The sequence below is a fragment of the Poecilia formosa genome, unplaced genomic scaffold (genome assembly GCF_000485575.1).
Source record: "Poecilia formosa unplaced genomic scaffold, Poecilia_formosa-5.1.2 Scaffold72, whole genome shotgun sequence".
NCBI classification, from domain to species: domain Eukaryota; kingdom Metazoa; phylum Chordata; class Actinopteri; order Cyprinodontiformes; family Poeciliidae; genus Poecilia; species Poecilia formosa.
This window is the reverse complement of record NW_006800011.1, coordinates 1836191-1853910: the sequence shown is the minus strand read 5'-3', so window position 1 is coordinate 1853910 and position 17720 is coordinate 1836191. Positions and strand designations below refer to the sequence as shown.

General features: G+C 38.5%; 1 protein-coding gene across 3 annotated transcripts in view; it reads left to right on the top strand.

Annotated features, from left to right (window-relative positions):
• The window catches only part of map3k15 (mitogen-activated protein kinase kinase kinase 15), a 33454-nt gene extending 22085 nt beyond the window's left edge, over positions 1 to 11369 (top strand). Inside the window, exons 23-30 of one of the 3 annotated variants that reach the window (XM_016673273.1) lie at positions 522 to 696; positions 1535 to 1720; positions 1965 to 2070; positions 3358 to 3598; positions 6487 to 6599; positions 9408 to 9514; positions 9591 to 9667; positions 10828 to 11369. In XM_016673273.1, the coding sequence (XP_016528759.1) occupies positions 522 to 696; positions 1535 to 1720; positions 1965 to 2070; positions 3358 to 3598; positions 6487 to 6599; positions 9408 to 9514; positions 9591 to 9667; positions 10828 to 10921 (1099 nt within the window). In that variant the 3' untranslated portion in view covers positions 10922 to 11369. Of the gene's footprint in view, positions 1 to 521; positions 697 to 1534; positions 1721 to 1964; positions 2071 to 3357; positions 3599 to 3757; positions 4509 to 6486; positions 6600 to 9407; positions 9515 to 9590; positions 9668 to 10827 lie in introns of those variants that run through there. The other 2 variants (XM_007555720.2, XM_016673274.1) reach the window with 2 other exon arrangements.
• The last annotated feature ends 6351 nt before the right edge of the window (positions 11370 to 17720 follow it).

Genomic DNA, 17720 nt, shown 5'->3' with positions numbered 1-17720 from the left:
ATTATTATTACCTGTAGTCTTTGGCTGCTTTTTGCCAGGTCTTAAATTTAATTTATGGTGGTCTTAAAAAGTCTTAAATTGATTTTAACCTGCATAAACCTGTTGGCACAGTTTGGTTATGAAATGAAAGGTACGGTGTGGTGAACGGACAATTTCATATTCCAGCAGAAACTGTCTGGACTTTTCTTAAAAGTATAAAAATAAAGAATTAAAGCCTGATCCTCACAGGAATTCACCAGCTCCTCCATTCACTGAATAATTGTGCTCATGTTTGGAGGCCAGGTGGCGTCTTTGTGCTCTGCTGCCTTTTACAACATCAATATAACGAAGCTTGATTATTTTGTGATGCTCAGCTGGCGGCTGTGTACACAGGTATCGTGTGTCGTCCGCAGCGCCGCGGGGTTGCGTCCCGCTGACTCATGCTTCCCCTGCACTTCCCTGGGCACACACTGTAGCCAGGAGAGGATTGCATCTGCAAGTAAACTGAAACCGGGTCTGTTGTAAATCATCTTGTCTTGCAGCGTCCCAGACGAGAGTTCGGTCTCAGAGGACCGCAGCGTCCCGCCCTCGCCGGAGGACAGGGACAGCGGCCTCTTCCTCCTGAAGAAGGACAGCGAGAGGCGAGCTATTCTCTACAAGGTCCTGAATGACGACCAGGAGAAGGTCATCTCCAACCTGAAGGAAAACCACATCCAGGTCCGGTGAAACATGAAGCCACATGTGTGAAACGCAAGGCCCGCGGGCCAAATATGGCCCACCGCAGAGCTTTACGGGGCCCAGAGGGACACATAACTGTTGAATGATTAAATAATGTTTTATCAATCAAATGACAGCAACTTTCAATGGAAGGCTATTAGTGCCACAAAAAAGAAAAGTTCAGATTTTTTTCTCAAATTCCTCCAAATTTTGACTTTTTTCCTTAGAATTTACTACAATTATTTTGACTTCTAAGATCAATAATTTGAATTCTGGGGGAAAAAAGAAATTCTGTTTAAAAAAGTCAAAATTCAAAGAAAAAAAAATTTAGAATTCTGAGGAAAAAATGTCAAAATTTGAGACAAAAAAGGTCAAAATTCTGATTTTTTTTTTTTCTCAAAATCGTCCAAATTTTTACTTCTTTCCTTAGAATTTACTACAATTATTTTGACTTCTAAAATCAATAATTTGAATTCTGGTGTAAAAAAATAAATTCTGGTTAAAAAAGTCAAAATTCAAAGAAAAAAATCAGAATTCTGAGGAAAAAAAGTCAAAATTTGAGAAAAAAAGTCAAAATTCTGATTTTTTTTTCCTCAAAATTCTGAGAAAAATTCCACTTCTGTGTTGTTCCAACAGAAATAATTTTGACATAAAAAACCATTTTACATAAAAAAGTGCACTTTCTTAAATAGCCACAAGGGGGTGCCACAATCCTTTATAAGAGTTCTGCCATCCAACCCGTTTAATTCATGAAACCAGGCTGTTCTGTGGTGTTTGTTGGTCCGTAGTGAATGTGTTTCGTTGCGTTGTGTTTGTTGATGTGAACTTGTGATTCCAGGGCAGCGAGGAGCTGCTGCTCTCCATGGAGCACATCAAGCAGATCATCTGCATCCTGCGGGACTTTATCCACTCCCCTGAAAGACGCGTCATGGCGGCCACCATCTCCAAACTCAAACTGGATCTGGACTTCGACTCCAACTCCATCAACCAGATCCAGCTGGTGCTTTTTGGCTTTCAGGACTCGGTCAGAACCAGCACAGTCACTGGGATTAACATCAAACATAAACTTATAGAAAATAACGCTTCGTATTGCATTTTTTAAAACACGTGAGGGGCAATAAAAACAGAAAATTAGATAGATGGCTGTGACAGCTGGATGCAATATTTGCTAAGATTTGCTAAATCTGGAATTTCTTGGTTTGTTTAATATTGCAGGCATGTGACATGTTTATATTTTGGACTATTTTGAAAGTCTCTGATGCTCCCAGGTGAACAAGGTTCTGCGAAATCATCACATCAAACCTCACTGGATGTTTGCCATGGATAACATCATCCGCAGAGCCGTGCAGGCAGCCATCACCATCCTCATTCCAGGTGGGAAAATTTAACTCCTGCAGCTTCCTAATGGTGAAATCTAGACATTTCCTCCCTGATATTGCACTAAATCATGTCATATTCTTGTCTGTAGAAGTGAAGAGTCAGTATTTTACCCATCATCAGTGGTTTAAAAGACCAAAATTATCATTTAAGGAAAGTTTTACAACTTACAGTTGACTTTTTAAGTGCTTCATTAGCAGTGAAACTGAAATTATTATTATTAGCATGTCATATTTGGCTGATTAAGCTCATTGGTATGCATCATCACACATGAACTTTACATGAACTGAATGTTTTGCACATTCACCGTGTAGATTTATGCAACAATTCATATTTCCCAGAAGGAAGCTTCATCCCCAATATGAGAATCAATGAGAGAGAAAATTGTTTCCTGTTAAACATTGAAAGATGTTATTTAGTGCTAACAGGATCTTAAGCAGACAGCTAATCAGGCTAATGGCTAACCTGGATAATGTACAACTTTAGCAGCATAGCAAGCTAACAGACACTCGAGCTAATAGACAAACCTGACAATTTCCAACAATAGCAGCAAAGTCTGTTAAAAAAATTACCATCTAAAATCTCTTAGATTAAAACTTGATGCTGACCTGAGGTTGTATAGGAAAGAAGGAAGGAAGGACGGATGGAAGGAAGGAAAGAGGGGAGGAAGGAAGGAAGGAAAGAGGGAAGGAAGGAAAGAGGGAAGGAAGGAAAGAGGGAAGAAAAAGGATCCTTTTCTCTGCTCCTATCAATCAACATCCCAATGTTTTGCAGTTACAAAAAGCAACAACATGAAGCTAAAATGTTAAACAGAAGCTTAAAAACAAGGGAGGTTACATCACTAAGCCAGTGCAAAGACAATATTTGAATAGTGTATCAGGTTTACGTTGGGTTCAGGGATGTAATTGGAGCGAATAAGAGGCTTGACACAACGTCTGTGGGGTTGGGTTGTATTTTTTTATTTAAACTCTGAAACTGGGCAGCTCTTATCTGTTAAGATCAATTCTTTCCTTTGTCTTTGCAGATAAAAGTGCCTTGCCCTTATTTTCATTCCTGTCGTTCTTTGGAGACTAATAGAGCAATGAGGAGAAACGGCAAATTCACCATGCAGCTCAGATGAACTTAGTCATTTTAAAATAAACAAACCTTCTGAGTCACGGAAATGTAAAACACTGAAATATTTACTCAAGCTGCCAAACAAGCTGTGATTGATTGATGCCGCAGGTGAAATATGTTGGTTTTATGGCGTAACATTTGACTTCGATGGCTGATTTTGACCTGCAGAGCTGCAGACCCACTTTGGGCCAGCCTCGGAGTGTGAGGGGGCGGAGAAGGACGACGAGGTGGACGAAGAGGAGGCCGTGTTCGGTCCCGTTTTAGCTCCAGCCTCGGACGACCCGGGCACCACGCCGGACCCCGTCCTGAGCAGCACCAACACGCTGAACTCCAGCCACACCCAGGAGCATCAGCGCTCGCACGCTCCGCTCGGCGCCCAGCTGGGGCGGCTCAAGCAGGAGACCAACAGGTACGCACAGAAAGACGCCTCAGGTTTCGCAATGAGCTTCAAATGAGGTGGAAATGACAAAATGTCTGTCGAAACTTTTAACGGAAACTTCCAGATAATCTCAGGCCGGTAATATGAGAAAAATGCTTATCTAACGCAGAATGTGAAGGTCAAGCGTAGACAGCAAACACGCCCAGAAGCAGCTCAGTCATGAGATGCAGTGTGACGCACACAGCCGGCCCAAGGCATACGTGAGCTAAGCAGCTGTTTAGCGCCCCAACACAATGAGGGGGCCTCCCAAAAGCGTCATTTCATTTTACTTTGTAGTGATAAACTGCATGTTTTCCACATTTTTATCACCGAATTTTACAAACAAGTTATTAAACTTGCTAACTTGTTTACTGTAAATTCAGTGTCTGTGTAGGCCTGTCCCAATAAGCAATACATCGATTAATCGCTTGATCCATTTGCATGATTTACCGTGCAGATGTGTGTCTGTGTCTGGTAAATTTTTGGTTAAAGCCCATCCTCCTTCAGCTGCATCATTTTATGCACCAGGACACAAATATTTGTCTTTTCCAGTTTCGCAAACAAGATTCATGAGTTTTTAGTTGTGTTGGAGAACGGGAAAAACTTCCTAGGAATGTTTTTAATTACGTCTTGGTACATTAAAAACCTGAAATTGAGTGCATCGAGTATCAACGTGGTATTTGGAATAACGACAAAAACAACAAAGATTGTATCCTTTAAACACTATGACAACTTTGTAATGAAAGAGGACAGTTTTGATTTCGTCAGGATGTGCAGAAGGTATAATTAACATGTCAGCACCATAAGGTGGCAGGAAGAACTAAAAATGTTTCTCCTGTTCTGACTGACGCGACGCCGACGGAGAGAACCAGAAACTTTTCCCCCCAGGACTTTTAGAAACAGTCGAACATGAAAGATTCGCTCAACCGTTTGTTCGTGTCTTCCAAAGTTTAAATGTTTTTTCTAAATGTATCAAATTTTAGTTATGCCTTAAATTTGTACCTGCTGTTTCTGCAGACTTTTTATATTGTATTTGTTTGAAATTCATGATACTAAAGCCTAAAAAAGTTCAATATGTTGGATTTTTTCCTTCTCTGCAGACCTCCAGTTCTGCAGAATAAATACTTTTGTGTTGTCTAAAGTCATTTAATATTTAATATTAGGTGAGTTATCAGTTTAGCCTACCTAAGCCATTTGTTGTAATTCATGTAATGTTAAACTTCCATCACAATCATCTCAAACAGTTTCAAAATGAACTCTTTAAAGCATCAAACTTCCTTGTCCTTCATTCAGATTCAAACTGAATGTTAAATAAATGTCTGAATGTTCAGAGGAAATTAAAGGCTCACTTTTCTTTTGGTTGTGTAATATTTGTTGTGCTTCTGCTGCTGCAGAAACACCAAACAGCCAAATCTTAGCAATTAGGAGTTAATTATATGGTTTGTATTTGCTGGATAATTACTTACACAGTTCAAAGCAATGTTTTCATGTTGTTTATTGGGAACACTTGAAGGAAAATTAAAGCTGAGCTGATGTGTAAAACACTGTGTGGCTAACCTGATAGAAGTGATTTAGTTTTAATAAAACACTTCATGCGTTGTGTCTCTTTTGGATACAGAGGATTACATCTGCATCCTGAAGCAGAAACATATTGATGTATTTGAAGTAAAACACGTATTTCTGCTTTTTTCAGTCAGACGTTAGTGTTTGGTTTCAGGTTGTTAAAAGATCGACTTTGTGACGTGGATGAAGGAATTATTTTGTGAAGGAAGATGATAAATGTAACAATATTTTTAATGTAACAATGTTTCCTGATGCTACAAACCTGTACTGACAAGTTGTTTCACACAAGCCATCATTTGTTTCAGTAAATGGAAACTTAGGAGTTCGTTCCGTCCCGCATCCCCGGAAAATAAAACAAAATCACTGACACGTCATGATATGTGAACAAAGTTTGTGGAAAGTAAATAAACGACGACAACTTCAGATTTTTCACCTTTTATTCGGTCTAGTGGAGGCGAGCCAATGTGGAATAATTTGCATTTTTATCGTTGTCTCCTGCAAACTACCGTTGGAGTTCTTGGCACAACTTTGTCTTCCTCCATAAAGAGGTTAAAAGAAACAATCTAAAGAAACAATGTATAGATTGAGTTGCTTTTTAACATCTTTACAGGTCTTCCTGTATTCGTCTTTTCAGCAGTTTGGTCTCTTGTTCTGTTTATAAAATGCTTAAAGTTGATGTTTAACAATCATCATGACCCAAAGTCTCCATCGGCCCAGCGGGTTTATGCCCAGTCCAGTCCGGTTTCACCAGATGCAGAAGTCTTCATTTCCACTAAACTTTAACCAAATGTATCGTGTATTGGGAAGTAACTACTGACATTTACTCAATTACATTTACTTGATTAAGTTTTCTTATTTTTAAAAAGTACTTTTAGGAGTATTTTTACTTTTAGCTGAGTAATTTCTTTTATGAAGTATTTTTACTCCTACTTGAGTAAAATTTCTGGATTTTCTTCCCACTGAAAGAAAAACAAACATGTTTTAACCAAAAATTCACCAGCCACAGACACACACCTGCATTTTGAGTTAAAGTTTTATAAGTTTTTTTATTGAAAAAAATTATTTTTCTTTTGTCAGATTTTGTTGTTTTTTGTTACTTGTGTGGTTTATTGTCATTTTAGTAGTTAAAATACCAAAATCTCCTCTTAACTTTATATTTTGATGTTTTTAAATATTAAAGGATAACTTGATCACTTTTACTTGAGTAAAAATATATTGAAGTGGTGCTACTCTTGCTTCTCTTACTTGAGTAAAACGTTTGGGTCCTCTGCCCGTCTCTGGTGTTCTGGTGACACGTGGGCTCGGTGTGGCTGCAGGTTGCTGGAGGAGCTGCTGCAGAAGGAGAAGGAGTACCAGCATGTCCTGAAGGCCACGCTCCAGCAGAGGACTCATGACTTGGAGCTGATCCGAGTCAGGCACAGACCTCCAGGTGAAAACACTGACTCACGTTTAGTGGCACAGACAGATACTTGCTTCATGTTTATTGTTTTTACATCCTGTGTTTGCACATGGCGATTCAATGGCTGCTTTCCGTTCGCCTGAACATGTCGTTGTGATGATATAAAAGTACAATAAGTTCCTAACCAAATTATCCTCTTTGCACCTGCCAGAAATCAAATCTCGCATAGACACATTTAGCATAGCGAAACTTATCATATTAAGATAACCGAATATCTAAAGGTTTATTAGGAACTCTGACATGGTTGGGTTTTTTGGGTTTTAGAGTGTTTTCCCACCTGATATTCCGGTAGACTGGGTTTGATTTGGGACCAAAATTGCAACATTTGTTACATTTTCGGCTGCAGCTCGCTTTCAGACTGCACTAAAGAACCAAACCATTTGGAAAAGCTGTTCCCCTTCTCGCCTGTGGGGGCGCTGCACAAAGAACCACTGAAGGAAAAAACACAAACACCTCCAAAGACGACAATGAGCACAACTTCCTTCATTCAAAATGTAAACAAAAGTGGAGTAGATTTTAGAGGTTGTAGGATTTCTCTTTTGTTTTTGGTAAAAGAACACGAGCAATTTCGCCCCCTAGGAATACATTCACATTTATTTTGATTGTAATTACCCAGAATGCCTTGCGCTTTAGTCCACTTCTGGGTTTCCCCCTGAAAACTTGCTAAGCCTGATGCTCGGGGCGCTAGGGCAGTCATTCATCCAACCGGCAGCCATGTTTTTGAGTTAAAAATGTTTAAAGTTGACAGGAAATTGATAGTTATGCATTATTTTAAGACTGGAAATTAATACATCAACACCAACTATAAAGTCTTAAAAAAAGGCAATGATTAAAAAAACTAAAATAAGTAAGGCTAAGTCTGGTGGGGGCACAAATAAAGCCTGGTGGCCCGCCAGGCTTATAATACACTGTGGGAAATCATGCACTTCCTGCTTTTGGAACGGTTTCTGGTCCAGTCGGCGTTCACATATGCATTCAAACCACACCAGAGTTCACTTCAACCGAACTGGGACCGAGGTGAACCAGAGTTCACTTTTTTGCTCTGCATCAGAGTTCGAGTCCACATTCACACCTCCACAAACGAACCGAACTAAAGCGCCGTTAGTCTCTGTATTCAGTTCAGAATCCATTTCCTGGAGAAGAACCGTCAGGAGGGACCACTAAACCAATCAGAAGAAGTTTTGCTGATTGGATTAAATTATCTTTCTTATTTTTTTCTTAAACATTTCCTGTTTAAAAAAACCAGAACTATCTCATGTTTGAACTTGTTACATTCAAAATGTTAAAACTGTGCTGTGTGGGCCCTGCAGGAGGACGAAACAGAAATATGTAAAAACAATTAAGTGACATCAGTTGACTTAAAGTTTGGGAACAAATTGATCTTTCAAAAGGACGATGCCCCTAAGCTTCAACAAATTAGTAACAAAATGGTTTATGTCAGAGGCCAAAGATCTCAGTCCTGCAGGAAACTTGGGCGGAGCTGGAAAGGTTCTGACAAGTCGAGCTTGTAAACCCGTTTCTGTTCCACCAGTTCTGTCAGAAGGAAACGGGCAAAACTCCAACAGACTGTCAGGACACGCTGCAGGGATCCAAGTCACACAGTTTAAATGATATTTTAAACAAATACACTGCAAAAACACAAACTCTTACCAAGTAATTGTGGTCTAGTGTCTAGTGCAAATATTTAGTACATTTGAAATAAGACAAAACTAACTTACAACTAACTTTTCAGCAAGAAATGGGAGCTTATTTTACATCAATAAATATTGGGAAGGATGTTCTGGTTCTGCTGTCACTTTTAAAAACACATTTTTCCCTTGTTATAAGTGAAATAATTTGCCTCTTTTTCATCAGTATTAAGGATTTATTTACTTAAAACAAGCTCCTCATTTTCACTGAAATGTTGTTTGTAAGTTCATTTTGCCTTATTTTCATTATATTAAGATATCTGTAATAAAAACTAAACCAAAAATACTTGGTAGGATTTTGTGTTTTTGCAGTGTACAAAGAGAATATATATTAAGAGCTTTTGGTATCTTTGCCATTTGTATAACTGTGTTATTATTGTTATTAAACCTAAATTTCCCATTTACCATTTATCCGGCTGTGATGTTGTGTTTGTTGTGAAGCTCTCTGGTCAGCTGATGCTGCTGTAAATGTGCTTTATAAATCAAACTTCAAGTTTGATTAAAAATTCTCAATATTCTGGCTTTTATTGAGAAATAACCAAATATGTCGACTTCTGCTCTAGTTCATTTCTTCCTACACGATTTGCAGACTTAATTTGTGCATTTTGTCAATTTCCTGAAAAATAAATGCATAAACAGTTTGGCTCTGAAACTTAGGGGGTTAACGATGGGGATTTTTCTGTTTCCGATTGAGAACAATGTCTAAACAGAGTTGGGAATGACAAATCTGATAAAACAAACTGACAACTAAAGCTGCGTGTGATTGATGGGAGGTGTTTTGTGAATAAATAATAATAGTTAAGGAAGTTAACCAGGAAGAAAAGAAGATAAACAACTTGAGAACCTGCAGAAATAAAAGGAACAGCATGAAAACAACAGAAAGGTCTATTGATATTTTAACTGTTTAATTGGTTTTATCAGTATATTCTGGCACAACTGGCCCTTTAAGAGCATTCAGGTTTCTGATATGGCCCAAAATGAAAATGAGTTTGACGCCTCTGCTTTAAGCAAAAAAACAGAAAATCATAAAGACAAATTAAGAAGAGAGTAAAGTTTCTGTTGAAGTTGAAGTTTGTGCTTCCTGGTTCAGACGTTTTGCCTCCCTCCATCCTTCATGTCCCAGCGGACTACGAGCCGGACAAGCAGCTCACCGATTGGCTGAAAGAGCAGGGGGCGGACCCAGACACCATCGACAAGGTAGGAGCCCAGCAGGAGTGTTTGGGTTTTCTCCTACGCCGATACTGTAGAGTCTGATGGTAAATTTGTGTTGCAGTTTGTGATGGAGGAGTACACACTGTCTGACATTCTGAGTGAGGTCAACAAAGACGACCTCCGCTCTCTTCGTCTACGGTATTCACAAATCTTCTTTTTTTAATACCTTAAATAGCATTCAGCAGTTTAGCAAAAACAAAAAATTTGTTTTCTTGTGTGTTTTTTTTTTTCAGTGCTAAAGAGGACCTATTATGCAAAATTCACGTTTAGAACGTTTTTATATTTTCATTTGGGTTTTTAAACAACCGCTTAAAAAAAATCACCCAAACAGTTTTTGGCATTAAAGTTTTTTGGTGTCTAGAAGAAGAGCCGTTTCAACAACCTCCTGATGGTTAAGTCACATTCTACAGGCACTGCACCGTTGCCTAGCAACCTCAGCGAAGCCCAGCTCCGTTACCTAGCAACACAAGCTGAGCTCCAGAATTCAGAATTCCTTTAGTGTCATTGTGCAAGAAAGCACAGCAAAATTTAAACAACGGCAACTCTCAAAGGCAGTGCACATAAATAAATAGATAATAATATATAAGTATATATTACTTAAGGGAGGTTAAGAAAAAAAAAAAAAAACAGCTGTACAATGGCTGCTGGAAAAGAAAAGTGTTTTGTTGATGACTTACCATCCAGAAAACACTTGCTACATTGTTGCTGGTTGTGCAGGAGGCTCCACTTCTGCTTTTCAAAGATGTAAAGCAGTTGGATAATTGTGCATCTTTTTGCAGACATTTTCACATGCGAGTGTAAATGTTGAGTTGTGGTTGTGCGGCCAGCAGTCCTAAAACATCTCATTCTGAAAAGATCAGATTAAAATCTCATTATGTAAGAATAATTGTGCAAAATAATTGTAATGAACATGTTTTGTTTATACACCTATCCTAATCTGTTCAAGGAAGTATAACAGGTCACCTTTAAAGCCTTACATTCGCCTTAGAGATTGGGTCAGGTGAAGATTTTTAAATAAGTTCTCTCAGTTTGGAAATACTTTGCTTTATCTAAATAAAACAGATTCTCAACAGAAACACACATACGGTTAAAACAGGTGGGAAAAAAGGGAAAGTTTTACATTTTTCCCTCCACTTCCAACTTTATGATGGTTTATCACATAAAACCCCCGTAAAACACAGAAGTTTGAGTTTGAAGCTTGACAACATGTGAGAATAGTATCTTAAGGAACTTTAAATCCCAGTAGAAACAGTTTTGGTTGTATCTCTGTTTTGAACTGTTGCTTTCTTCCCGCCCAGCGGCGGAGTGCTGTGCCGGATCTGGCGAGCCATTCAGCGGCACCGAGAGCGAGAGAGGCTGACGGCTGACAAACACTGCAAAGGGGACGTTTAACTACGACTTTAACTTCTGAGGAAGTAATGCGCACATCGACACATTACCAGCCCCGCATGGCCGCCTCTTTTCTTGCCTGTCTCCTCTGTGCCTTTCCACGCTGTCGTCTGTGGCAGACCAAGTCCAAGCAGAGTCCTAACTGATCAGACCAAAGCGCTTTAGTGCGGGCACTACTGTATGTATTTCCAGTGTATTCCTGTGCTGCCACATTGTGTTTTGCTTCAGAGCTTTGAAAGGTTAGGAATTTTTACATTTATGGAGAGATGAAGTCAGTTTTTTAGTGTTTATATCAGCTCTGAAAGGCTGGAGTGGTGAGTATTACAGCTCTGTGGTTTGGCCCCTTCAGAGAGTTCTGGTACTCCCTGGAAATTTTCTAAAATAAAAAATATATATATATATATACTATTATTTTAAAAAATAATTTACTTTCTTAAAAGTAAAAATTATTACTTTTAAAATTTTCTTTTGCATATTTGTTGAAGCAATTACTATCTTGACAATGAAACAGAAAATTTGTGAAAAATTTGAACTCTTCTGCCTTTTCCCTGTGCAAACTAGAAACAATCAGATCTAGGAGGAGGATCTTAGCGCTGTCAATCACCCTTCATGTGGCGCTGCTCATCTTCCCCTTGCTATCTGCATAGCTTAGCCTGTGTGAATGCTAAGGCTAGTTAGCATGAGCACCAATGATGGCGGATGAACAGTTTTTCTGGAACTGTAACTTGTTCCTCCGCCACATTTAGCGGGGTCTACATGAGAATGATTGACAGCGCTAAGACCCGCCTCCGGGCTCTGATTGGTTGTTTTTGGTCGTCAGCGATGAATTTCATCAGGCGACAGTAGTAGCAGATCTTTTCACACAAATTCTGTCTCATACCAGTTGACAGTTTTAACAAATATTTTAAAAACTTTTTTTAAAATAAAATTTGTGCACTGCAGCTTTAAGGAGAGTAATTTGACATCCAGCCACATATTAGTGGCTCAGTTTATCTGCAGCAGTTGTAGCTCAGCCAAAAGTTGGATTTTCTTAATTTGAGCCCAATAATTTGCCAAAAATCCAATCAAATGCTTTGTTGTACACAGAATGAACCCTCTCCTTAAAAAAACCCCAAAACTTAAAATTGACTGATTCTCTGCTTTGAAGAAGCCGTTTACTGTCAACATGTCTGTCAAATGACAAAACTGAAATGCTCATACTGACGTGTCTCAAACACCTTTTAACTGCTTTAATCATGTTTCAGCCGCTCATGTATCATGAAAAAGAAAAATACATTTTTCAGTTAGTGGTCTGGCTGATTGGTTGTTATCCTTCAATTTGCTGCCATGTAAAAAAACATCCTGAGGCGAATTTGACTTGATCTTTGGGTAAAACCACAGAGTTAAACACAACTACCCACGTCAGGATGCGGTGAGTCAACCAGAAGCCTTGAAGTCATATTTAATTAAACATGTTGATAGATTTTAACTGCCTATTATCACCTTTATGTTTGTATGCTTGTAATTTATTAGCTAAAATTGTCCTTTCTCTTTTTTTTATTTTTGATGTTGTATATTGTTATTTATCTGCTTTGCAACTGCAATAAACTTGTGAAAGTTGTGCAAAGATTATTTGATTTGTAAGTTTTGATGCTGTAAAGACGGGGTGTCTAGAACATGTTCCTCAAGTTGAAAGGATTCAGGGGCAAAAATGTTATTTTTTCTCCAATTAGAAAACGCTGAAATATCTTAATGAATTATTTCAGTTTCACCTGGACAACAATAAATAAAATGTAATATTTTACGTTTGCTTTGCTTTGCCGTTTAGTCCACATGTGTCAAACTGAAGGCCTGAGGGCCAAATCTGGCCTGCCACAGCTTTTTATGTGGCCCTCCAGCCAGTTTTACAACTAATCTGCAAAATTCACACAAAATCAACATATTTTTTTTTTTTTTATTCTTACTGCAATTTTTTCTCCAAATTGGCCAAAAACATTGGGTCTAAGTGACTGCTGCCTTGGCCTCACCTGATGTGAAGCTATAGTTCGTGACCAATACTGCGATTAATAAAAAAGTCACATTTAACATCTTATATTTTACAAATTTTTCTAAATTAGCATCACAAAATCTGTGATTTTGATTTCAAAAAAACAAAAACAATCAAAGTCCTGGATGGACTGATCAGTGTGGAAAGATGTCCAAATAAAATATCTAATTTTAAGAAACAAAACAGCTATTTAATGATATTTTAGGAGTTTAGTGGGTTTTATCACTGCATTGTGGTTCAAATGGCCCTTTAAGAACATTCAGATTTTTGATTTGGCCCAAATGAAAATGTGTTTGACACCCCTGGTTTAGTCATGTGACTTTTTTTGCTTATTTTCTATTTTCTGAGTCTTTAAAATGTTTTTAGTTTTTTTTTTTTTCAGTTTTCTTTTACAAGCTTTTGCTGTGTTTAGTCAAATTTAATGGGCGGTGTGCCAAAGTCTAATTTTGTTTTTGTTCTTGATGTTGGTGGCATGATTTCTTATGAGATAAAAGTAAAATGGTTATAAAATTAAATTAAATTATTGACATTGTACTTAATATAATCTCATCCCAAGGAAATTACAAAAAGCATCGCCGGGCCAAACTTCTTGAATTGCGGTCAACGGCCTTAAAAAAATCAACCCAGACCACAAATGGCCCACAGGCCACACTTTGAACACCCTTACTTTATAGTGAATGGAACATAAACTGGTTCTGCTTTAAGCTGAATCATTTTAACAAACTGTTTTCTGAGAACGGAGATGACAGGTGGCACCTACAGCTGGTAAATCATGGGAACAAACTGTTTTTCTTCTTCTGCAGTTAAAAATGAGCGCCTGCATGTTTGAGCGTAGCCTGCATTCCTTCCATCAGCTTCTTTGTCGGTTCAACGCTCCAACCTGTTTACACGACCGTCTGATATTCTGACAGCAGAAGGAAACTTGGAGGACTAGTGGATGTAATTATGCTAATAGTTTTTATCTTGTCTGCAGGCGATCTCAGCAGTAACTCCCTTCTGGTTAGACGCTCGACTGGATTATTTATTGCTTCTATTTTTTACTTTTGGAAAACAACACATCCAGGTTTAGAAAAAATGGATCTGCGTCATTTATAAATAGCTAAAACCTGGCAGGGCTTACGGAAAATTTCTTCGTGGGATAGTTAAGAGGCTTCACATTCTTAAATGGGGGTTTGTAGAGTTCATAGTCATTATCTTACCTCCAATAAGAAGCTTTTTTGCATTGGAAAAACTCCAAACTAGCACCGTCATGCACTTTTACAAAACAGTTGCACTGGTATTATGGTGTTTACACATAAGTCTTAAGTTATTTACTCTGGAGACAATGTCACTGCAGTTACGTTCCAAAGCAGTTCAAGTTTACATAGCAGCATTCATACAAGGTCGTTTAAAACCATGTTTTCTTTTACAGGTAAAACAAAAACTAGCAGAGATTTAAAGACAACTATAGAACACCATTCCAGTAATCCAAACAACAGAAAAGAAACGTTCTCATTATTCTGGACGATATGGCTGAAAAATTTATCAGGATAAAAGGGTTTCTTCCCAGTCGAGATCGATAATTATTGATTTTGTTTTAAATATCTGAAATACTGCCAGTGCTTTCCTGTTTCGTTCACATTTCTTATTACAAGTCATTATTTTTTGGTATTGAGCCCAGTTCTGGTTCTGTTGGGAATTTTCTTCCTGTTACTGGGGAGTTTTTTCTCTCCACTGTCGCTACATACATGCTCTGTATGAAGGATAACTTTAAAAGTCAACAACGCAAGAAATTGTCTGCTTTCGCGACATCCAGGAAGCGTGAACAGTGCACGTCTTCTCAAATGTGACCTGAATCTGACCGGCACTGGCCGCATTCGTCCCAGTGCCGTGCTGAACGTCATCAATACTCGACAAACGTCACTATTCTGCGCCTTGATATGCGCAAGCGGGAAGGAAAACAACAATCATGGCGGACGATAATGAGGACTAAGCTGTTAATGTGCTAGTTCCAGTCGGACAACAATTTTAAAATCGTAAGATATGCTCCACTATTAGCATCTGTGTCTGCAGAAGTCGTCTTCTTCTTCTTCTTCTTCTTCTTCTTCTTCTTGATGGTGGTTGGCAAGAAATTGAGCTCACTCTAAGTGCGCACTCTACTGCACATGCGGGAAACTTTTAGGTCATTTGCAGTTCACACTGGAGATCACATACAAGTCGTATATATTTGGAAATGTGAACAACCACGGCAAAAAAAAAAAAAAAAGTAATAGAAAAATCGTACTAGGGTCACTTCAGGCTGCGGTGTGAACGTGGCCTATTTGTCTTATCAAACGCCATGTTTACTAACCGCTTAAGGTATTTTTCCATCAGTAGATTTCACACACCTTCCAGGCATTTTAATCCCGCCATAAAGTTGAACATGGAAATTCGTGCAAGTTTTTAAATGGAAAAATAACAGCCGATGTTTGCTTTGATCAAACACGGTATGCGACGCCGCTTGTCACATTCACACCAACCAACCTGACAAGTTCTTCGTCCAAATCAGCAGCTCAGCGGTTTAAACCTGACACCTTCCTAGGGACTTTGTTCAGGGAAATAGACTGAGTAGCTTAGGCTTCAAGAGCTGACAGTGTTTTGTTTTTATCTCTTGATTTATTGAGAATCGTGACTCTGGCTTCTTTGAGAAAACGCACGTTTTTGGTCTGTCATTGCTATTGGGTTTCATTTTCTTCTTTATTATTACTGTGAAGAGGAATATTTTTCCTCAGTTGAAAATATTCTGCAAAGGAAATAAATAGCTTACTTCAACATACTGAATAACGATAAAGTGAGAAGTCTGTGAATTGATTATGCTTATCATTCAAGGAATGCAAGGAAGTTACAAAATACTAAAATAGCCTTATTGTACAAAGGTAAACAAAATTACAAAACAAGAGAAATGTTGAAAAATAACAATAGTTGCAGCAGAAGTGAAGCTCCCCAATTTTATGTTTGCATGTGAAAATGGCTGCAAACAGATGCACAATTATACAACTGTACATATTTAAAAAGCAGAAGTGGAGCCTCCTGCACAACCAGCAGGAAAGCATCAATTGGTTCCTAAATAATATGTTCACGACAAAGCACTTGTCTTGTCCAGTAGCCATTGTACAGCGCACACAGTGGTATAAAAAGGCTGACCAAATGTGCTGCGTTGCTAGGTAACGGTGCAATACTGAATGCAACGCAACAATCGGAGGGTTTTTGACACCAAAAAACATTAATATATTGCCAAAAAACAACTCAGTGGGTTTTTAAAAAAGTTTTTAGAGGCAGTAAAAACCCAAATGGAAGAATAAAAACGTTCAAAAAGTGAATTTTGCACAATTGATGCCCTTTAAAGATGCTCAGAGGGTCAGCAAAGCTAGTCTGCAGGAGCAAACTGTTCCACAGGTTAGAGGTCACAGATTGACAGGCCCTGCCCCTGTGAGTCGAAGCAAAATACAAGAAAGAGCCAGAAGATTCTAGGATTGGGATAAAAGGCAGCGATGTGTAGAGTGTTTGGTTAGAGGAATATTGAGAAGCATGGCCTGTAGCAGAGAACATGAACTATAAACCAGTACTAGTACCAGGAGTAGACGATTTAGTAGGCAGTTTTGCTACTGGGTTCAGATCAGCCTGAAGGCGTGAAACTGATTGTCTGTTCAGACTGGTAACAGATAATCAGCAATGCTCTGTCATCCAACCGTGATAACTAATGCATTATTAATGTCCTCTACAGCCTGAGTGTTCTCTTTTCAGCCGTTCCTGCATTGCTTTGGCGTGGAGCGCCTATCTTTATCTGAGTAGTTTCTCCCACGGCACAGCATGAACAGCTGCAGAAGAAGCTTTTATTGGATGTGCGAAGCAGAACAGATCTTGTAAAAAAGCCAAGTGCAGCAAAAACAACTCAAACCAGAAACGTATCAATCATCTCTTGTCGTCATTCTGTGTGATAAAACACTCAGAATCAACGACCCGAATACCAACCGGTTCTTATCTTGGGGGTTGAATCTGTGCAACACAGCCGTGAAGGAGCATTGGTAACGACGTTTAGACGCACATATACGGCTGCGAACAGATCCGTTCAGTTTTACTCTCACCTGTTGCTGTTTTGTTCCAGCATGTCAGCATTAAAGTGATATTTGTGCAGTTGGTGGAAAACTTTCTGTCATATTGGATCCATGTTTGGCTCACTGCCCCACATAATATCTTTTCCAAGGACTTTGAATAACAGATTTTTATCTCGGAGGTAGATAAATACAGTGCCTTCAGTGGGCCGGTGAAACTCTACTCACAAGGACAGCCTGGAGATATTTGCTTTGTGTCTTCATGAATATCTCCATTACAAAGGCCTTTTGTTACTCAGTCTGTCAGGTCAGGTGTTGACTGAAAGGATTTAATAGTTGGTGGCTTTTTTCATAACTTATGTAAACAGTGAGGAGCATCTGGTGCTATTTTCAAAGTTACTGTCAAAAATTAAAAAAACTTTGTTGTATTTTCACCATTTCACTCATACATTTAAAAATGTCACAGTTCCAAACTAATTATTAATTTAGAAGCAGATCAGACTCCAAATTAAGGACCTGATCTGTAAAAGGTTTGCATGTACAAAAACAGGTTCAAAATTAATAGCATGTGCTAACTGCCAAGCTGAATCCGTTAAGCATGTTTGCCTGTATGAATGTGAAAAACATGCTGATATCAGAAAGTTGAAAATACCGAGAAGGCTACACAAATGTAATGACTTACCAATTGAAATGACATTTATTAAGC